Source organism: Rhinichthys klamathensis, unplaced genomic scaffold (genome assembly GCF_029890125.1).
Source record: "Rhinichthys klamathensis goyatoka isolate OS25496 unplaced genomic scaffold, OSU_Roscu_1.1 h1tg000275l_1, whole genome shotgun sequence".
In the NCBI taxonomy this organism is placed as follows: Eukaryota; Metazoa; Chordata; class Actinopteri; order Cypriniformes; family Leuciscidae; genus Rhinichthys; species Rhinichthys klamathensis.
In genome coordinates, this window is record NW_026606794.1 from 937,647 (window position 1) to 961,685 (window position 24,039).

General features: G+C 38.2%; 1 protein-coding gene across 1 annotated transcript; it reads right to left on the reverse strand.

The window, feature by feature from the left end:
- Positions 1 to 804: 804 nt before the first annotated feature.
- LOC130102721 (cytochrome P450 2M1-like) lies at positions 805 to 22,492 on the reverse strand. Its single transcript, XM_056268725.1, has 9 exons — positions 22,240 to 22,492; positions 4,058 to 4,220; positions 3,236 to 3,385; positions 2,868 to 3,028; positions 2,009 to 2,185; positions 1,725 to 1,866; positions 1,469 to 1,656; positions 1,235 to 1,376; positions 805 to 998 (listed from the first exon to the last, which is right to left on the reverse strand). The coding sequence occupies exons 1-9, from the start codon at positions 22,429 to 22,431 to the stop codon at positions 814 to 816; spliced, it is 1,500 nt and encodes a 499-aa protein (XP_056124700.1). The 5' UTR covers positions 22,432 to 22,492; the 3' UTR covers positions 805 to 813.
- Positions 22,493 to 24,039: the final 1,547 nt, after the last annotated feature.

The window sequence follows — 24,039 nt, forward strand, 5'->3', positions numbered from 1 at the left end:
GTCCTTTTCATTAGTTGTGACTAATACAGTGAAATTCTAATGTATACAGAGGTCTGTTATAATGCTGGCATGAATGGTGTAAAAACTTCTGAAATGTTTTAATGCATTATACATTTCTAAAATGTCTAGGTATTGTGACACTTGTTACATTCTCAAAAGGTAATGGCAGTGACACATGTTAATGCATCAGGTTTGAATTATTCCTTTTGCAAAATAAAACGTACTTTCATGTATGGAGTTTGAAATTGTCTTCCTGTCTAATTTTAAAGGAATAATATTTGCTAATGTTACTTTTGAGGTCATATTTCTTGAAAATTAAGTATTTTATTTATTTTAAAATGTATAGATTTAAGTGTAACTGACTTAAAACATTTAATTTTATTAACTTAAAAGTTTTGAGGTAATAAGTTTCCTCAAATTTTGAGTTATCTCAACTTATCGGGGTTTACAGCCAATCACTCCTAAAGTTGTCATGACTAAAAATGTACAAATCGGTGTTCCCTGATCCAACAGGTTTTTGGTCTCTAATATCTTTGGTCCAGTGCACTCCTGTGTTTTGTTTAATCATTCTAGACCATTCTGATTGTACATATATGTAAATGTTACTATAATCTGAGTTTTTGTTTATGACAATCTGTGTTTTTATTAATATGTGTGCAATTCAATAGACATTTTCACTGAAAGTACAAATCATTCCACATAAAATAAGCTAAGTGTGCATGTCTTATTGTAAGAAGATCAAAAAAAGAGTAATTGCAGGAAAATGCAAGTTAAGAGACTAATCCTTGCATACAGACGTTGTGGACTGTCCCTCTATATCCTAGGAATGGCATAGCACTCGTATGTACGGGGTATGCGGCCAAAACTGCTATTTGTAGGCGTTGTGTCGAGCTCTTCTGGTGGCACCATGGCTTTGAAGGTGAAGTGCTGAAGGAGGGAAGTGAAGAAGAGGAAGAGTTCTGTGCGAGCCAGAGCCTCAGCGAGACACACGCGCTTGCCTGTCAAGAGAGCACACAGAAGTTGGTTTAAGAATCTTTTCTCTATGCATCCATTTTTGTCTGTGATTTGTTCTTTAAAGGCAACTACTGAGGAATCAATTATTTAACATGGTTATTTTTTTGTCCCAGAATGACTAAAACACTGATAAACATAATTATTTAGCATGTGTTGACTTCAGTTTTCATAAGAGCAACATTTCTATGGTCTAATTTGCACAATGAAGATCTGAGCTCACCCATGCCGAATACAACAAATGCATCATTCTTCTTGAATCGGCCATCTCCATCCAGGAAGTTTTCTGGATCGAAACAATTTGGGTTCTTCCACAGTTTGGGGTCTATAAGCACGGAGGATAGTAGTGGAAAAACCATTGTTCCCTTCAAGAAAGTATTTTACAAATATAAATAGAAAGATGTAAATAATAATTAACACATTTAATGAATCAAGATGATGTATGAGAGAAGAATACCTTAGGAATGACATAGCCATTGTATTCAGTGTCGCACATGGTCTTGTGTGGGACAGCGATGGGGGCGAAATCCATGCTGCGCTGGACCTCGTGAATAACAGCATCTGTATATGGCAGCCTCAGTCTGTCTTCAATGGAGGGCCGACGGTCCTGTCCTACAACCTCATCAATTTCTCTCTGAACACGCTCTGTACAGGACAAGTGAAAGTAAAGTCACACTTAATGCTTGGAGAGAGACGCATTAGTTTGACCTCACCTTGAACATCTGGGTGCTTCATCATCAGAAGTAAAGAGTGTCTGAGGGTGGATGAAGTGGTTTCTGTGCCGGCGCTGAACAAGTTCCATACTAAAGAAACCAAGTTGTCAAAATGATATTCTGTGTCAGGCTTGTCTTTCTCCTGCAAAAGAGAACAGGTATGAAAGCTAACATTGTGTTTAATTGACATCATGTCATGGTCTCACCACCAGATGGTGCAAGTAAATGTATTCAGGACCATGGCTAAATATGTTTAAATGACCATTTCTTTTTCAATGATTTACCTCTTTCATTTTTAACACATAGGCCTCAATGAAGTCCTGTGGGCAATAGGGATCCACATTATTCATCCGAGCTTGTGCCTCACGCTTGAAGTACTCTCTGGCCTCTTCTAGGTCTTTAAACAGCTGATGGTGTTTACCGGGGAAGAGACTGACTAATTCAGGGAATAGATTATAGAGCTGAGAAGAAAATAAAGAAACATCAAGTTGAGTCTCAAAATACAATAAATAATTTATGCAAACATTTTTTTTTTTTTTTTTTTTTTTTTACTATTTTAGTTTAAAATTAGTTTAATTTTTTTTTATTTAATGTGCACGACCCTTCACCCGTTTAGGGTCAGTAAGATTTTTCTCTTTTTTGAAATAAATGTATAATTGTATTCAGCAAGAATGCATTAAATTGATCAAAAGTGACAGTGAAGACGTTTATAAACTTACAAAAGATTTCCATTTCAAATAAATGCAGTTCTTTTAAACTTTATATTCATTTAAGAATCCTGAAAAACAAATGTATCACGGTGTCCACAAAAACATTAAGCATTAAGCAACTGTGAAAATAATAATAAATGTTCCTTGGAGAGCAAATCAGCATATCAGAATGATTTCTGAAAGAACTTGTGACACTTAAGACTGTAGTAATGATGCTGAAAATTCAGTTTTGCATCACAGGAATAAATTATATTTGAAAATACATTAAAATGGAACAAAAATATATTAAAATAACTATTTAGAATTTTAATTATAATTCACAATATTACTGTTTTCACTGTATTTTTGATCAAATAAATGGTGCCTTTGTGAGCATAAAATACTTCTGAACGATAATATCTAATATATATATATAAATCTTTAGAATGCAAACCTGTCCAAGAGGGCTACTGAGGATACTGAAGTATGCATTTACTGTCTGAAGGAGAAACTTAAACTGTGGATCCTCTAATTCAAACCTATGACCAAAGACAATGCTGCAGATCACATTGGTCACGGCATTTGACAGCATGTCTGCAGGGCTGATTGCAGAGCCTTTAAGAAGAAAGGAAGAGCAAAGAGATCAGGTTTCAATTAAATGTTTTGTAAAAACTTACACCTCTGCATGTAACATGAGATGTGACACATAATAGTCCTTTTTTGTTTTATTGACACACCCTTTGTCAGATGTTTTTGTAGTTTATGTCTGCAGTTTGTTTCATCTGATAATCTGAACATAAATTTGTATAAAAATTATTTAACCTTCAAATTTTTTTATAATTTCCACAAGATATTCAGCCTCCTCCCTGACTCGTTCCTCGATGCTCCTGCGGCCCATTCCAAAGTTCTTCAGTGTCATGAGAGAGAATTTGCGCATCTCCTTCCATCTGTGTCCACTGGTGGAAACAACACCTGCGCATAGAGGAAATGTTTCTGGTCTACTATGTGTATAAATATACAGTGTTTAGCATAAGTGAACACACCCGTGCTAAAGTTGACTAAAAAGAGGAATAAAAAATAATCTGGAAATTTATCTTAATGCCTAGGCTTCCAAAAAATTAGGAAAAATCCGACCTTTAAGGACACCAATTTTCTTTGTGATTGAAAAATGTATTGTAAATAAATAAATGTAATTCCTTAAAATACAGGGGGCATAAGTCAGGACACGTTAAATTCCCAAAGAGGCAGGCAGGTTTTTATTTTTAAAGGCCAGTTATTTCATGGATACAGGATACTATGCATCCTAATAAAGTTCACTTGGGCCATTAGAATTAAAATAGCCCCACATCATCACATACCCTTCTCCATTCTAGAGATTGGCATGGGGTACTTTCTATAAGATCATCTCTCAATGCAAATCAAACCAGCTATTAGGCTAACTGAAATAAAACCATGCCAATCTCCAGGTGGGCTAATGTTGTTGTAAACTAGCAGTTGTTTAAACGTTTTATTTGGGTGAATTTGCTAGCAACCCATTGTAAAAAGCTCCAAGCAAGCAATATACTTCACTCACAATATATATAGCATTAACTTTCAATAACTTTAGCATGGGTGTGTAAAACTTTGGGCATCAAGCGACCTCACCATATCCAAGTGTGACCTTCATCATCAGGGGGTAGCTGGCCCTGCCACTGAATTCTTCACCAAGACCAATCATAGTTTCCTTTAGGGCTTCATATCCAGAAATGATCACTACAGGAGTGTTTGCCAACCAAATGGTGACAACAGAGCCATACTTCTTACTGAGCTACGGGAAGAAAAATACATTTTCTTTTCTTTCAAAAGATGTTTGAAATGGGACATTCAATGTTATATGTGTATTCAAACGACACTTCAAATTAGCTCTAACAACCTCAAATTTAACATAATTCTGCTTTAATGGGGTCAAAAACAATGTAAATTAGTGCATTGTTATTGGATGATAATTTTGTTTTATAGTGCAAGTTTGGATACAGATATCACTGAAGTGCTACAAACAGCAATTCAGTGTGTGAAAAAGTGAAAATAATCTTTGAGCAACAGAAATAACTTTCAGCCCTCTTTAACTTCTCTAGGGGTTCAGAAATCCCAGAATAGTGACGCTCACCTAGTAACGGTGGAGCGGATGCACCACACAAAGCTTAAAACTACATTGTAATTTGTTTATTTAGATGTAGGCCTATAGCTAGATATGTAAGATAAACCTCTCACGCTGACTTTTCTGAACCCTATATGGCTATAGGCTTCAAGGGGGAGAGGGGAGAAGCTGTTCTTGTTCCCTCCTCGTTTCCACCAAAAATAGAACTGGTGCTTGGTTCAACTTGCAAACCTTCCCAGAAACTGTTTGTTTTTCCACCAACTAGAGAGCCCAGCGAACGACGTAGTTACGTCTCTGTGTACGTCGCCATACGTCTTTGCCTGACGTAACCATGACGTGGTAAAAGAACGGTTCTAGTCCAGCAAAGAGTTGGTGCCGCTTTGGAACCAATTTTCCTGGCCGAGAACCGGTTCTTTGGCTGTCGAAAAACAAAGAACTGGCTCGCGAGTAGGCACCGGCTCCGAAGCGGCTCTCAAAATGCTTTGGTGGAAAAGGGGTAACGAATGTAGGCTACTCTCTATATGTATGTGAATGGCAAGCCCTTTTAACATTTAAAAGCTAAGTTTGATTATCGGAAATTAACATTGTAGATATCAACAACGTCATTCTGACTAGTCGTAATTACATTTTGGATAGTTGGAATTGTCATTCAAGTAATTCAATATCTGTAACGTAACTGTGTCCAGTCGAAACGACAGATAGAGATCACTTGTCACACATCTTAAATGACAATTGCAGATATCTGTAATTCAGTTTTGACTAGGCAGAATGAAATTTAAAGATATCTAAAATGTCATTATGACTAGTGCAAATTATTGTGCATGATGTTGCTCTATTTTAGATATCCATAAATACGTAATTTCCTATGGCAAGCCATTTTAGCATTTAAAAGCTAAGTTTGGCTATCCGGAATTAACATTGTAGATATCAACAACGTCTTTCTGACTAGTCGTAATTACATTTTGGATAGTTGGAATTGTCATTCAAGATATCTGTAACGTAATTGTGACTAGTCGAAACGACAGATAGAGATATCTGCAATGACGTCATTGAAAACGACATTCAACTCTTCACACATCTTAAATGACAATTGCAAATATCAGCATGAAAGTTAAAGATATCTCAAACGTCATTATAACTAGTGTAAATTATTGTGCATGACGTTGTGTAATTTCGCCTCCCCGCCATAATCAAAGAAGAAGTGGGTTAATTTCCTTATTTCTATGAATGGAAGAAGAAAGAAGCTGTCATGGCGTTGGCTGTAATCGAAGAAAAAAAAAAACCAGAAAATGTTTCCATGTTTCCAGCATGACACAAATTGTATTCATTATCATTAGCCTGGGGGTTTCTCAAAAATATTGGCAATGCAATGTTTGCAATGCATTTCTATGTTAATGATCATGCTTAAAATGACCGTATAGGTTATTGTTGATGTAGGATTTACGCATGAGAGAGATTCACACTAATTCACTTTAATAAAGATGCTTACATGCATGCTATTCTTGCCATGGCAGTGCAATAACATTAACTTTAGATGAGAAAAAAAAAGTTCTTAGTTCAGATTAGTTCTTATTTATTTTATTTTTTTTAACAGTAAAAACCCATGATAACCTGTTGGTATTGATTTCAGGTTAAACCTAGCTAACAGCATTAAAAAACATACTCTGCTCCCACCTAAAGTGGGATGCGGCCGGCCTAATTTGCATACAGATATCTGGAACATCATTGACTAGTTGGCAAGCCGTTTTAACATTTAATCATTTAAACCTACTAGTCTCTATTTTCATGCTACTAGTACTTATTTTTTAGATACTAGTATCTATTCCATTAAGTACTAGTACTTATTCATTAGCTACTAGTGCTTATTCTTTAGGTACTAGTGCCTTTTCTTTAGATACTAGTGCTTATTCTTTAGGTACTAGTGGCTTTTCTTTAGATACTAGTACTTATTCATTAGATACTAGTCCTTATTTATTAGATACTAGTACTTATTCTAATAGTGTCTAGTATTTAATTATTCCCAACTTGTTAAAAAAAATAGAACTAGTGCTTGTTTTTTAGTTACTAGTAACATTTTAGATCAAAGATATCCTTACCTTAATAGATACTAGTACTATTTAAATAATCAGTATGCAAATGATATGTTGAATATTAATGAACCAACAACATATTAAGGGGAGATGACCGGAAACGGAAGAAGAGGAGAAAGAATTAAGGTGCAACATGTTGGAGGTTATTTAAAAGCATCAGTGAACGTTTGCAGCTTTTGATCATTCCACAGCACACACTATTAAGAATTAAGAAACTTATAAACTTTTGAACTGGGTCTTTTGTGTAAATTCAGCAATTAATCTTTCTTGTGGCCTATATGTAAACAATTACAATTTCATCATTCGCGTGAGTAGCCTGTAACGCGCGGCACCGTTACTTTCAGTTAATAAAATAAAAAATACTGTAAAAAAAAAAAAAATAATGTTATTTTTGTGATTGTTAGGATTTTTTGTGATTGTTTGGAGCATTATACAGCCATTCATCAAAACTTTAAACACAGAGCCCAACTCAGATTGTTTTTAATCAATGCACAAATCCTAAAAACAGATTAACACTATAATTTCCTAAATGGAAACACTTTACAATAGGGTGCATGCATTAATTCATGTTTAACTAATGCATCGATAATCATATGTGTTAATGTATGACTGATGAAGAACTAAACCATTAATAATTACGGCATCAACAACTAATAAAGATTCTATATGGTTAATATATTAAGTAATATATTTTATTTATTTATTTATATTATTTTATTTGTAGAAAAAAGACAAAAGGGACAATACATATTAATGAACATTTTTCACAAATGTAAATATGCCAGATTATAGCCATAGGCTAATTTCCATCTGCAGACCCCTAAGCAGGTAGATGTTACACATAAATACATGCAGACACACTATGCACAGGCTATATACAGAGAAGCAAGGACAGTAACAGACTAACAGTGATCACAACATATTAGGACAAGCCATATTACACTGACCCCTTTTTCATAACCCATGCTATACTAACTCCTATTACACAACCCATATCACACTAATAATTCTATCCCCTTTATTTTTATAAAACACTAACTCTATTTTACATCTGATATATAAACTAATGATTACTAAACATGCTCACATATTTATGTGTCCCTCAACCATACTTTTATAAAATGTACTTTTATATGAAATGTATCATTATGTTATCATTATGACTTTAGCCAACTTGTTGAGGCACATGACTATTAACTAATTGTTAAGTACACATGTAGTGGATGTAAAGTCAAAGAATGTGTTTGAAGGATGGGTAAGTTGGGCTGCACACAAATATCAGCACACCAGAATCTGAACTCTTGCCGCCGTTTTAACATTTAATCATTTAAACTGACTCGTCTCTATTTTCATGCTACTAGTACTTATTTTTTAGATTCTAGTATCTATTCCATTAAGTACTAGTACTTATTCATTAGCAACTAGTCCCCCACACACACAAAGTCCTGCTCACACTTGCCCATTTAATGTCATGGTGGGTTTAAAAAAAAAAAAAAAAAAAAAAATCAAGCCGATGCAAATCTGTCGTAAAATAACCCAAGCAGACCAAAATGACAAGTTATTACCTTTATGAAAATCTTGTGTTGCAGACCTGTGTGCGAGTGAGCAGTATAAAAAATATAATAATGAATAGGCATGTAGCCTAATATAGTGCATGCTACTTTAATTTTGACATTCAATCGCATATCAGACACAGACTATCCAATTTTTTTAATGTGAATTATGAATGCTCTCCAAAAGTCACAATCTCTGGATTGTGGTTGTTTGGCTGGTAATTATGAACCGGTTGTTTGGATTTTATTATTGGCAGTTAAGTCTTTAGTATGGTCTATGTAAAAGTAATATTAAACGCATCTTTTCTCCACTTAAACCAATCAGCTTCTTCTATTGCCGTAGTTTAGCCTGCATTACCATATGAACTCTGATTGGATGGTTGAGAGTACTCATGTTTATGTAATAATCTGCTTGAAAGAAGATATCTCCTAATATTTCCTTACTAGTTCCTTATGAGGTTGAAGATATCTGCAAATTAATAGATACTACTAGTAGCTATTCTGTTTTGATATCATCTATTCATTTATGACTAGTAAGTATTCCAATTTTGACTAGTATCTTTTTAAATATTACTAGTATTTATTCATTAGATACTAGTACTTATTCATTAGATACTAGTACCTATTAATTAGATACTAGTACTTATTAATTAGCTACTAGTACTTATTCAATAGGTACTAGTTCCTAGATACTAGTATTTATTCCAAATGTTACTAGTAACTATTCTTATCTTATAGTCACAACTGCTTTTTTACTAGTCTTATGTTATGACTAGTCAGAACGGCCACTGTATAGTTCTATGGCAAGCCGTTTTAGCTTTAATTGTACCCAGCCTTACTCGTCGTAATTACATTTTTACTAGTAATAATTCAATTAGAGAGCTCTACAATTCAATTATTACTAGTAACAATTACAATTAGAGAGCTCTCTTATTCGATTATTACTAGTAACAATTACAATTAGAGAGCTCTCTAATTCAATTATTACTAGTAAGAATTACAATTACAGAGCTCTCTAATTCAATTCTTACTAGTAACAATTGCAATTAGAGAGCTCTACAAATGAATTTTTACTAGTCATATGTCTCCATTGACTTCCATTCATTTTTAATAAGAGAGCTCTATAATTGAATTGTTACTAGTAAGAATTACAATTAGAGAGCTCTCTAATTCAATTATTACTAGTAAGAATTACAATTAGAGAGCTCTCTAATCCAATTCTTACTAGTAACAATTACAATTAGAGAGCTCTCTAATTCAATTCTTACTAGTAACAATTACAATTAGAGAGCTCTCTAATTCAATTCTTACTAGTAAGAATGCAATTGCAGAGCTCTCTAATTCAATTATTACTAGTAAGAATTACAATTAGAGAGCTCTCCAATTATTACTAGTAACAATTACAATTAGAGAGCTCTCTAATTCAATTCTTACTAGTAAGAATGCAATTACAGAGCTCTCTAATTGAATTTTTACTAGTAAAAAAACGAATTAAAGATATGTATAATTGGAGAGCTCTGTAATTGAATTAGAGAGCTCTGCAATTGCATTCTTACTAGTAACAACTGAATTAGAGAGCTCTCTAATTGGAATTCTTACGAGTAATAATTGGATTAGAGAGCTCTCTAATTGGAATTCTTACTAGTAATAATTCAATTAGAGAGCTCTACAATTGCATTCTTACTAGTAACAATTGAAAAAGAGAGCTCTCTAATTGAATTAAAGAGCTCTGTAATTGAATTGTTACTAGTAAGAATGCAATTAGAGAGCTCTATAATTCAATTACAGAGCTCTTTAATTGTAATTGTTACTAGTAACAATTCAATTAGAGAGCTCTACAATTAAATTGTTACTAGTAAGAATTGAATTAGAGAGCTCTCTAATTGTAATTGTTACTAGTCATAATTGGATTAGAGAGCTCTCTAATGGAATTGTTACTAGTAACAATTGAATTAGAGAGCTATCTAATGGTAATTCTTACTAGTAACAATTCAATTGTAGAGCTCTCTAATTGTAATTCTTACTAGTAACAATTCAATTAAAGAGCTCCGTAATTAAAAATGAATGGAAGTCAATGGAGACATATGACTAGTAAGAATTCATTTGTAGAGCTCTCTAATTGGAATTGTTACTAGTAAGAATTGAATTAGAGAGCTCTGCAATTGTAATTGTTACTAGTAATAACTGAATTAGAGAGCTCTCTAATTGTATTTTCACTAGTAAGAATTGAATTAGAGAGCTCTCTAATTGTAATTGCTACTAGTAAGAATTGAATTGTAGAGCTCTCTAATTCGATTCTTACTAGTAAGAATGTAATTGCAGAGCTCTTTAATTGAATTAAAGAGCTCTGCAATTGCATTCTTACTAGTAAGAACTGAATTAGAGAGCTCTCTAAATCAGTTTTTACTAGTAATAATTGCATTAAAGAGCTCTCCTAATGTAATTCTTACTAGTAAAAACTGATTTAGAGAGCTCTCTAATTTAATTCTTACTAGTAAGAATGCAATTGCAGAGCTCTTTAATTCAATTAAAGAGCTCTGCAATTACATTCTTACTAGTAAGAATCGAATTAGAGAGCTCTCTAATCGCAATTGTTACTAGTAATAATTGAATTAGAGAGCTCTATGGCAAGCCGTTTTAGCTTTAATTGTACCCAGCCTTACTCGTCGTAATTACATTTTTACTAGTAATAATTCAATTAGAGAGCTCTACAATTCAATTACTACTAGTAACAATTACAATTAGAGAGCTCTCTAATTCGATTATTACTAGTAACAATTACAATTAGAGAGCTCTCTAATTCAATTATTACTAGTAACAATTACAATTAGAGAGCTCTCCAATTCAATTCTTACTAGTAAGAATTACAATTAGAGAGCTCTACAAATGAATTTTTACTAGTCATATGTCTCCATTGACTTCCATTCATTTTTAATTAGAGAGCTCTATAATTGAATTGTTACTAGTAAGAATTACAATTAGAGAGCTCTCTAATTCAATTATTACTAGTAACAATTACAATTAGAGAGCTCTCTAATCCAATTCTTACTAGTAACAATTACAATTAGAGAGCTCTCTAATTCAATTCTTACTAGTAACAATTACAATTAGAGAGCTCTCTAATTCAATTATTACTAGTAAGAATGCAATTACAGAGCTCTCTAATTGAATTTTTACTAGTAAAAAAACGAATTAAAGATATGTATAATTGGAGAGCTCTGTAATTGAATTAGAGAGCTCTGCAATTGCATTCTTACTAGTAACAACTGAATTAGAGAGCTCTCTAATTATAATTGTTACTAGTAATAATTGGATTAGAGAGCTCTCTAATTGGAATTCTTACTAGTAATAATTCAATTAGAGAGCTCTACAATTGCATTCTTACTAGTAACAATTGAAATAGAGAGCTCTCTAATTGAATTAAAGAGCTCTGCAATTGAGTTGTTACTAGTAAGAATTGAATTAGAGAGCTCTCTAATTGTAATTCTTACTAGTAACAATTGCATTAGAGAGCTCTCTAATTGAATTGTTACTAGTAAGAATGCAATTAGAGAGCTCTATAATTCAATTACAGAGCTCTTTAATTGTAATTGTTACTAGTAACAATTCAATTAGAGAGCTCTACAATTAAATTGTTACTAGTAAGAATTGAATTAGAGAGCTCTCTAATTGTAATTGTTACTAGTCATAATTGGATTAGAGAGCTCTCTAATGGAATTGTTACTAGTAACAATTGAATTAGAGAGCTCTCTAATGGTAATTCTTACTAGTAACAATTCAATTGTAGAGCTCTCTAATTGTAATTCTTACTAGTAACAATTCAATTAAAGAGCTCTGTAATTAAAAATGAATGGAAGTCAATGGAGACATATGACTAGTAAGAATTCATTTGTAGAGCTCTCTAATTGGAATTGTTACTAGTAAGAATTGAATTAGAGAGCTCTGCAATTGTAATTGTTACTAGTAATAACTGAATTAGAGAGCTCTCTAATTGTATTTTCACTAGTAAGAATTGAATTAGAGAGCTCTCTAATTGTAATTGCTACTAGTAAGAATTGAATTGTAGAGCTCTCTAATTGAATTCCTACTAGTAAGAATTGCATTAAAGAGCTCTCTAATTGAATTAAAGAGCTCTGCAATTGCATTCTTACTAGTAAGAACTGAATTAGAGAGCTCTCTAAATCAGTTTTTGCTAGTAATAATTGCATTAAAGAGCTCTCCTAATGTAATTCTTACTAGTAAAAACTGATTTAGAGAGCTCTCTAATTTAATTCTTACTAGTAAGAATGCAATTGCAGAGCTCTTTAATTCAATTAAAGAGCTCTGCAATTACATTCTTACTAGTAAGAATCGAATTAGAGAGCTCTCTAATCGCAATTGTTACTAGTAATAATTGAATTAGAGAGCTCTCTAATTGTAATTGCTACTAGTACGAATTGAATTGTAAAGTTCTCTAATTAAATTCTTACTAGTAAAATTGAAATTACAACAAGTAAGGCTGGGTACAATTTAAGCTAAAACGGCTTGCCATAGAGCTCTCTAATTGTAATTGCTACTAGTACGAATTGAATTGTAAAGTTCTCTAATTAAATTCTTACTAGTAAAAATGAAATTACAACAAGTAAGGCTGGGTACAATTTAAGCTAAAACGGCTTGCCATATAGTTCAATTAAAAATCTTACTAGTAAAATAAAAAATCTTACTAGTAACATTTGGAATAAATACTAGTATCTGTATCTATTGAATAAGTACTAGTATCTATTGAATAAGTACTAGTATCTAATGAATAAGTACTAGTATCTAATGAATAAGTACTAGTATCTAATGAATAAGTACTAGTATCTATTGAATGAGTACTAGTAGCTAATTGATAAGTACTAGTATCTAATTTATAGGTACTAGTATCTAATGAATAAGTACTAGTATCTAATGAATAAGTACTAGTATCTAATGAATAAGTATCTATTGAATAAGTACTAGTAGCTAACGAATAAGTACTAGTATCTAAAAAATAAGTACTAGTACCTAAAGAATAACTACCAGTATCTAATATATATGTACAAGTCACAATTGGAATAGATACTAGTCAGAACTGAATAGTTGATATCTAAATGACAGATCCCCATAGAAGTCAATGGCAAAAAAAAATTTTTGTTACTAGTAACAAAAGAATAGTTACTAGTGACTATCGAAATAAGTACTAGTATCTAATGAATAAGTATCTAATGAATAAGTACTAGTATCTATTTAATAGGTACTAGTATCTAATGAATAAGTACTAGTATCTAATGAATAAGTAATAGTAACTAATGAATAAGTACTAGTATCTATTGAATAAGTAGTAGCTAATTGATAAGCACTAGTATCTAATAAATAAGTACTAGTATCTAATAAATAAGGACTAGTATCTAATGAATAAGTACTAGTATCTATTGAATAAGTACTAGAACCTAAAGAATAAGCACTAGTATCTGTTGAATAAGCACTAGTACCTAAATCAGTGGTCTCAAACTCGCGGCCCGCGGGCCGCAATATTTTGTGGCCCCCTACTTGACATTAAAGTTTAATGTTAGTGCGGCCCGTCGTTGCGTGTGCCGCGTTAAAAAAAAAATATATATATATTTTTTTTATCCCTTATGGGCTTCCATAGATAGTTTCGTGACAGCTTACGGTGGGTTTGTTGTCAATAGTTGTCAATGACAACCGCGAAGTACAAACATACTGCGCCTGGAAAAAATGAGCGCGTCGCTTCAATTATGAGCGCGCTTGCGCGCGCCTACATTTGAAATAACGAACTTGAGCGCGCAAAATATGTGAGCGCGATATGTGAACGGCCCCTTGTCGAGCTAACACCAATCAGGCCACGAGCTACTGGTAGCTCGCGAGCGACGTGTTGGAGAGAGACCCTGCTCTAAAACAATGTGAGAATAATCATTTTGAGCTTGTAATATGTGTCCAACAGGTTGATAAGACGGTTTGCTTTGATTTGTGCAAAGTCAGTCATTTGCCTGAGACACTATACAAGTGTAGAAAGAATTCAATAAGACGGGCAGACATGACTCCAAATATTTGTATTTCAAAAGCAATAATTGTTTTTCTAAGTATAATAAAAGGAAATGTGCCTTCCAAAAAAAAAAAAAAAAAAACATTCAATATCATTAATGTGTTGTATAAAGAAAATAAAAAGGGCATAAGCAAATATATCACAAATATGTGTTATAGACAAAGAAAGTTTGTAAAAATGAACTTCAACTGTCAGAAGGACAGCTCATGAAGAACCAATCATGTACAGAAAGGAATGTTCAAATTCAGAGGAACAGTTCAGAAGAAACGTTAATAATAAATATTGAGAAGATTGGATCAGTTGTGCTCCTTTTTTGGAATACTTGATTACTATTTTTTTGTGGAATACTTGATGTGGCCCAGCCTAACCCCGACTCTACCTCCAGCGGCCCCCAGTTAAGTTGAGTTTGAGACCCCTGACCTAAATAATAAGCACTAGTCGCTAATGAATAAGTACTAGTAGCCTACTTAATGGAATAGATACTAGTATCTAAAAAATAAGCACTAGTAGCATGAAAATAGAGACTAGTAGGTTAAAATTATTAAATGTTAAAACGGCTTGCCATATTGTCTCCATGTTCATTACTCTTCCCATATAACAGTGTCAATGCGTGAAAAGGGAGACTGAGAATAAAGCATAAATAGAGTTATAATCTAACTATCTTCTTTTTTTCTCTCCAAAAGACAATGTAGTTTTTACAGTAAAAACTGTTTAAAGCGACCGCTCAAAGTCCGTGGCAAAGGCCACAAACTGTCACCAACAGCGGCATCTGCCGCGATTTCAGCCCGCCTTTGCTGAGGTTCTTTGAAGAACACAAAATGGTTCTTCTTTGGAATTGTGAACCTTTTCAAAAGGTTTTTTTTAAACCTTATTTTGAAGTGTGTATCAACGATTTCAGGTGAATATATATTTGTATTTATTTATAATTGTATTTTATTCATTACGTTTTTGTATTCTGTGCACTTAATGGTTAACTAGTTTTCCAGCACAGGTGAAGGGGGTCGCACACCGGATGAGAAGCGCAGCGCCGCGCCGCATCGCGTCTAGGACAACTCGAGGTATCGCACACCGGACGCGCACTTTCTCAGTTTATGGCCAGCAATATTGTTATTTTTAAAGACATTATGGAATTAAGATAATAATGTCTGTGCTATGTTATTATTGTCATGGCGGGTCACAGAACACTGGAAGCAATAGCAAGTAAACTCAGTTTAATGACAGAATTGAGACAAACAATGACACGGGCGTGGAACGATGGCGCAGGGACTTCGATGGTCAGTGGTGAAGACAGGAACCGTGAAGTGGTGAACACTGAAGACGGAATCCACACAACCCAAACGATAATCCACAGACGATGACGAACCCACGAAGAAACACGAACACCGGACGAGCGGGATGACAAGACTGGAACACCGACACAGGAGACATCAAACAACGATCTGACAAAGAGGACAAAAACCAGTGAGTATAAATAGGGTGAGGAAATGGACTGCAGCTGGCGGTGATAATGATGATCAGCTGGAGCGGATCAGGTAATGTCACAACACTCACGCCCACTACGCACGTGCATTCACACAACAACATAAACACGAGACAAGAAGGAACCAGAGAATAGTATACCGTGACAGTACCCCTCCTCCTAAGAACGCCTCCTGGCGTTCTCAGAACTCCTTACCTGTCGATTGTAAACATCGATAAGGGAGTGATCCAGGATGTCTCTAGCAGGTACCCAACTTCTCTCCTCCGGACCGTAACCTTCCCAGTCCACCAAGTACTGGAATCCGCGTCCCCTCCGCCTAGAGTCCAGAATACGGTTGACCGAATAAGTGGTCTCCCCATCTACGAGTCGCGGCGGGGGGGGAACCGGGACTGGCGGATTAATGTGCGAATGAAACACGGGCTTAATTTTGGATACGTGGAAGACGGGATGAACTCTCCTGTACGCCGGAGGTAAATTGAGGCGGACTGCCACCGGACTAATGATCTTGGTGACAGTGAACGGGCCAATGAATTTGGGAGCAAGCTTATTGGAGACGGAGCGGAGAGGAATGTTTCTGGTAGAAAGCCACACTTTTTGACCGACGATGTATACGGGAGGCCTTGACCGGTGGCGATCGGCCTTGGCCTTGGTGCGCGCCCCCACCTGGAGTAGAGTCTCACGGGCTCTAGTCCAGGTACGGTGACACCTCTGGACGAAGGCGTGAGCAGAGGGGACCGCGACCTCGGATTCCAGACTAGGAAAAATAGGTGGCTGGTAACCTAAACTAGCCTCAAACGGAGAAAGGCCCGTGGACGACACCGGTAACGTGTTGTGGGCGTACTCCACCATGGATAGTTGTTGGCTCCATGAGGAAGGATTCTTGGAAACCACGCACCGTAACGCCCTTTCCAGATCTTGGTTGGCTCTCTCAGTTTGGCCATTGCTCTGGGGATGGAACCCTGAGGACAGACTAACCGTCGCACCCAGTAATCTACAAAACTCTCGCCAAAATTTGGACACAAACTGGGGTCCCCTGTCGGAGACCACGTCCACCGGGAGGCCATGTAACCGAAAGACGTGATCTACGACAGTCAACGCTGTCTCCTTAGCTGAGGGTAATTTGGGTAAGGGAATAAAGTGAGCCGCCTTCGAGAACCGGTCCACCACGGTCAAAACGACTGTGTTACCCTGGGAGGGCGGGAGGGCGGTAATAAAATCTAGCGCGATGTGGGACCAGGGTCTCGAAGGGACTGGCAGCGGTTGGAGTAACCCATCTGGGGGTCGATTAGAAGTCTTACCAGTGGCACAAACTGAGCAAGCCAAGACAAAGCTGTGGACGTCACGAGCCATAAGTGGCCACCAAAATCGTTGCTTAACCAAGAAGCCGGTTCGGTTGACTCCTGGATGACAAGCCACGTTGGAGCAATGACCCCACTGAATGACGTCGGACCGTAATCCCTCCGGCACAAATAAACGATTCGGTGGGCAACCGGGCGGAGGCGTTACCCCTTCTAAGGCCGACTTGACCTTCGATTCGACCTCCCATGTGAGTGTGGAAACAAATATGGTTTCGGGTAAAATGCACTCGGGAGTAGACGGGCGTTCGGAAGGCTCAAAAATACGAGATAATGAATTGGGTTTGATGTTTTTAGAACCCGGGCGGTACGAGAGAGTAAAGTCAAAACGGCCGAAAAAAAGTGCCCACCGAGCCTGCCTGGAGTTCAGTCTTTTAGCCGTTCTAATGTATTCTAGATTCTTATGATCAGTCCAGACGATAAAAGGTACCCCCGACCCTTCTAACCAGTGACGCCACTCCTCCAACGCTACTTTGACTGCCAACAACTCCCTGTTACCGATGTCGTAATTACGTTCGGCTGGGGACAAGCGATGAGACAAAAACGCGCAGGGATGCATCTTGTCGTCTGTAGGAGAGCGTTGGGATAGCACTGCACCTACCCCCACCTCTGACGCATCGACCTCCACCACGAACTGACGTGAAGAATCAGGGGCAATAAGGATGGGGGCTGATACAAAGCGGCCTTTCAGTTTGGCAAACACAGCTTCCGCTGTGTCTGTCCACCTGAACGCAGTTCTGGGTGAGGTCAAGGCAGTCAGAGGCGCGGCTAGTTGGCTGAAATTACGAATAAAACGCCGGTAGAAATTGGCGAAGCCCAGAAACCTCTGTAGGGCCTTACGGGAATCTGGGCTTGGCCACTCGACCACAGCCTTAACCTTTTCAGGATCCATACGCACTCCTTCAGACGAAATGATGTGCCCTAGGAAAGGAACAGACTGTGCATGAAATTCGCATTTCTCCGCCTTGACAAAAAGCCCATTCTCTAGCAACCTCTGAAGCACTCGTCGGACGTGCTGCACATGTTCCTGGAGAGAAGATGAAAAAATCAATATGTCATCCAGGTAAACATATATGAACTGATCTATCATATCTCGCAGCACGTCATTGACGAGTGCCTGGAAGACCGCGGGGGAGTTGGACAGCCCGAACGGCATAACCAAATATTCAAAGTGCCCCCTGGGGGTGTTAAACGCAGTCTTCCACTCATCCCCCTCCCTAATGCGAACCAAATGATATGCGTTACGTAAGTCCAATTTCGTGAAGACGGAAGCTCCCTGCAACCTCTCGAAGGCTGAAGACATCAACGGCAAAGGATAAGTATTCTTTACCGTGATGTTGTTCAACCCCCGGTAATCGATACAAGGTCGCAGAGAACCATCCTTTTTCCCCACAAAAAAGAACCCCGCCCCCGCTGGAGAAGAGGAAGGGCGAATGAACTTGGTTGCTAGAGAATCAGAAATATATTTCTCCATGGCCTCCCTCTCCGGAACAGACAGTGAGTATAACTTGCCCTTAGGCGGAGACTTACCTGGCAGTAAATCTATGGCACAGTCATAGGGACGATGCGGAGGAAGAGAAGCAGCACGAGACTTACTAAACACTTCCTTCAGGTCCAGGTACTCCCTGGGCACGTTAGACAAATCCCCCGCTTCCTCCTGAAACACAAAAACAGGAACAGACGAACAAGCAGACACAAGACAGGACTTATGACATTCCTTGCTCCACTCCAGCACAGTTCTTTGCTGCCAGTCTATACGGGGATTGTGGTGGATGAGCCAGGGGTGTCCAAGAACAAGAGGTGCGAGGGGTGAATCCAGTATGTAAAAAAAAATAGTCTCAGTGTGGTTGCCAGATGTGATGAGGGTGATGTCTTCAGTCGTGAATGAAATAGTGGGAAGTTCTTGACCATTAAGTGCATGTACTGCAATCCTGTGAGTGAGGGGCTTGAGGGGAATCTGAAACTTGAGTGCAAATGATTTGTCCATGAAATTACCTTCCGCCCCGGAGTCCAAAAGTGCTCTACAGTCGTGCTGGTGGACTGACCATCTTAGTCTTACCGGGAGGAGGGTAGATGTGGATGAGGTCTTCTTGGCGGAGATCCCACCCGATAGTAGCCTCATACTTACTATCGGGCTTGACCTTTTACCGGGCAGTTGTATGCGAAATGTCCCGTGCCACCGCAGTAGAGGCAAAGGCCCTGGGACCTCCGCCTTTCCCTCTCCTCCCGGGAAAGCCGAGCTCGCCCCACCTGCATGGGTTCGTGATCGTAGACGGGACTGACCGCGTCCCTGCCGCTGGACCATGGACCCTCGGCTCCTTCCGGTGTGCGGGTGAACGCCCCTCTTCGCCCGACTCGTGAGAGTCGAGCGTCCACCCGCAGTGCTAACTCGATCAGCCCATTTAAAGATGTGGGGAGGTCCAGGGCGTAGATCTCCCTCTGGACGCGGTCAGCCAACCCATGCAGGAACATGTCCCACTGCGCCTCCTCGTTCCATTGGCATTCGGCCGCCAGGGTCCGGAACTCGATGGAAAAATCCGCGACCGACCTCTCTCCCTGATGCAGGTCGGCCAAAACCCTGGCGGCCTCTCTCCCCGCGACGGCGCGATCGAAGACTCGTCGGATTTCGGTGGAGAGTGCGTGGAACGAGGCGCAGCATAGGTCTTGGTTCTCCCACACCGCCGTTCCCCATAGCGCCGCCTTTCCCGTCAGGAGAGTCAGGACGAACGCTACCTTTGCCTGTTCAGTCTGAAAGGTTCTGGGTTGCAGAGCAAAATGCATCGAGCATCGTGTCAGGAAAGCTCTGCAGTACTTTGAGTCCCCGGAATAAGCCTCCGGAGCCGGTAGGCGGGGCTCAGACTGATGCTGGACCTCTGGTGGTGTGGGGGGAACGGCTGGTGCGGGTGGCGCAGTGGGAGCTCGTAGTTGTTGGATCTGTTGGGTAAGCTCGGACACCTGCGCCACCAAAGATTGTACCGCACGACCCGTGTCATTCAAATTCCTCTCCTGGGAATCCATCCTTCGTATGCTGTGCCGAATGAAATCCTCCAACGAAGACGATGGCACACTCGCTGCTTCCATGGTTTGGTCAGATCGTTCTGTCATGGCGGGTCACAGAACACTGGAAGCAATAGCAAGTAAACTCAGTTTAATGACAGAATTGAGACAAACAATGACACGGGCGTGGAACGATGGCGCAGGGACTTCGATGGTCAGTGGTGAAGACATGAACCGTGAAGTGGTGAACACTGAAGACGGAATCCACACAACCCAAACGATAATCCACAGACGATGACGAACCCACGAAGAAACACGAACACCGGACGAGCGGGATGACAAGACTGGAACACCGACACAGGAGACATCAAACAACGATCTGACAAAGAGGACAAAAACCAGTGAGTATAAATAGGGTGAGGAAATGGACTGCAGCTGGCGGTGATAATGATGATCAGCTGGAGCGGATCAGGTAATGTCACAACACTCACGCCCACTACGCACGTGCATTCACACAACAACATAAACACGAGACAAGAAGGAACCAGAGAATAGTATACCGTGACAATTATTGTAGCCTAGTGAACTGTTTAATACAATCGTTGCTATCTTCAGTCTGAACCAGACACTTTAGGCTACCTCAGAGCGTTCGTTATGAGAATAGGCTATCACCTGAAAATCCGTGAACATAAGCCATTTTAATTCTAGCTGCTGATTTCTGTAAATTAAAGGTAGGGTAGGTCGTTTTTGGTCTAAAAAACTTTTTCCCAAATTTGTTTAAACTTTCTATATATATCAATGCATAATTAAAATGTAAGTACTCTGATAAAAAGAGTATAAAAATCGAGTGACTCTAGACCGTTTAATCTGCACTAAACACAGCTCATTATTTCCTTCCCGGACGAAACAATGGATTGGCTTAGGCGACTGTCACTCTCTCGCAACCATGGCAACACCCCCGCTGCTACATGCGCTGCCCACATGCGCGCACTCGTTTGACTCGAGGAGGGTATGAGACTAGTAAGAGACACAATTACATGCAAAACACGGCGTATATGTTATGAATCTTACACGAAATTCACCTTCATCACAGTGTAACTGATTTTAATGGGAAAACGTGTATCAATGCAACCTGTTTTTAGCTTTGCTTTATGTTACTAGCTCGTTAACGAATCAAACTCAATATATTTTAAACTTTACCAGTATCGATATGCTAGCTTGATAGTGAGTACTAACAGCCATGTTAGTTGTTTATATTCATAATGATAAAGTTAGGTATTTTATTACATGTGAGTCTGACATGATGTCACTACATGCACTGCTCCTCTCCGCTCGGCGCTGGTAAGCGCGTCCTCCAGCTGTGAGCTGTCGGCATCGCGCGTTCATGTGTTTTGGGGGCGTGGTTTTGGAAGGAGCCCAGAATGGAGGGGGTGGAAGTGAATGGAGATAAGTAGCTGTGTTTATTACAGCCCTGAGAGGACTACAGACTCTCGATTTTTATACTCTCTTTTCCAGAGTACTTATATTTTAATTATGCATTGATATATATAGAAAGTTTAAACAAATTTGGCAAAAAGTTTTAAAAAAAATTCCTACCTACAATACCTTTAATGTAAAACTAAATGTATATTGCAGCACAGGGTGAAGTCAGTATATACATTAACGACGATTTGAAACAAATTAATGTAAATTGAATATAAAACTATGTAGCCTAAATTTGATTTTATTTATTTTATTATGAATATTTTTTTTAAAGTCTGCCGACACCACGCGCATACACCTTGGGCCTACCATGCAACCTCGTGTAGACGCGCAATATATTTTTAAGCGTAGATGGCGTGACCACGCTTTTCTGAAGCACAGATGGCGTGACCGCAGTCCTAAACGGCGCACTCTGGCGCAGCAGGATTTTGAAAAAGGTCCTGAGCCGTTGCTGGGCGCCGCCGGTGTGAGTAACTTACACTCATAGAGAATAATGTGTTGGATTTTAAAGATGTGGCGCTGAGCGACGCAGCGCTGCGTTTCTCGTCCGGTGTGCGACCCCCTTTGGTAAAACTAAAGGCAACCTGCGCATCTTTGTAAGCCTTGGACACAATCATACAAGCAGCCAATTATATGATTGAATTATGTAAATGAATAGGCCTACTAACCTCTAGGTAATATTTGTAGGCTTCCTTGAAATTAAATTGAAATAAATTTCCCAGCAGTGGATTCGGAGGGGGTCCTGGAGGCAGCCATCCAAAACTGCTCTGCTTTCCTCGAATCTTCCACAGCAATATCATAACCAAGAGAGTCATGACAGCAGACACTCCATTTGTCTTCAATGCCAACAATATATCCATCCTTCAAATTTCACTGTTCTTTTGAGCCGACTCAAAGAAAGTAACCAAAACTGACGTTTGTTTCTAGGTTGTAGGCTATTTGGTAACACAATACGGCGCAGAATGTAGGGCCGTTTCTGTTCTTGATCCGCCCCTTTTACCGATGATGCATTGAGGTGACTTGTGCGGACTTGAGACAGCCAGGTATCCCTAATTGCATCTCGACTCGCACTAACCAGCAAGCATTAATAGCAGATTAAAAACCCACGTAATTTAAAAATGCTAGGCTTGGCCTACTGCTATTGTGTCACGAAATAGTTGTAACGCCGCCTTCACACTGGCAGTTGAAATCAGCTCCGATACGGCTCCGAAACGACCGGAAGTCATTCATTTCCTATGGAGATTCGCAGACCGCATGCGAATGGGTCCGAAACAGGTCCGAACCAGTGCGGTGCGAAGAAAATCCTGTTCGTTGGTCATCCGGATGCGTTAACATTTTTTAACTCTTGCGAAAAGCCAGTATTTTCAAAGGAAAGTAGCTATAACGCCTTCCCTTTTTTTAATTTACTTTTTTTTTATTGAAGAAATATCAAAACAAACAATAGAAATACAATACATTTCAAATGCTAGGGGGAGGTACAGATAGTATTATAGGAATACTTTAAAGAGTGTACGTGCTTGTAAAATTCGAATAGCTTTTTGCTTCTTAGAGGGCAATATTGACTCAATATAAAGCTTCACTTCATTTTTAAATGCAGCAAAACATGGCTTTTTCCCTGAAAATTTGCATTTATGAATGTGAAATTTAGCCATCAAAATAAAAAAAATAATCAAATAAGTGCGGGTTTTTTAATCTTTTGAGTTTACAATAACATCTTTCCACAGTAATGTAAAATTTTCATCAACATTTCCAACAATGAAATAAAGAACATTTTGCCCCCCAAAAAAAGACACATAAGGGCAGTGCCAAAAATAAACGAACAGCTGCCTTTGGCTTCTTTTTGCAAAAACTACAACTTTCATCAATATCTTTTTTAACCCTTTGATGCGCAAGCTTTGGATACCCCTAATGCACAACATGGGTCTAAAAAGACCCGTATTCATTATGTTATTTCATGCATGGCTTGGCATTTTTTTGTTTCACCTTTTGAAATCACTTTATTTGAGCATTTAATATTTCATGATTTATAAATTTCATGATTTATGAATATTCAAAATATCTTGTTTTCAATTATCACAAATTCATATTTTAATATTTCCTAGGTTTTGTGTTAATACATCAAGTTTACACACATGGGTCTAAAATGACCCATCTATGCAAGCGTGATAAAACAAAAGAATAAAGAAAACTTTTTGTTAAAATGACTGTAAGACTGGAAGAACTGATTGATGGAATCAACCTCACCACAGGTCTATAAGACAAAGGACCTTGCTTGCACATTAACATTTGAACATCTCAAACACACACACCCCGCACCCCCCTTCCTCTGAGCACCTTATCTACATTTTCTCTCTCTCTCAGTCAGTAACACTAAAAACTCACACAAGAATATATATGGTTTAATGTGAATGATTATCATTGAGTATTGTGTTTAGTAGCCTATCATTTAAACTGTCGCAGGGCGAGTG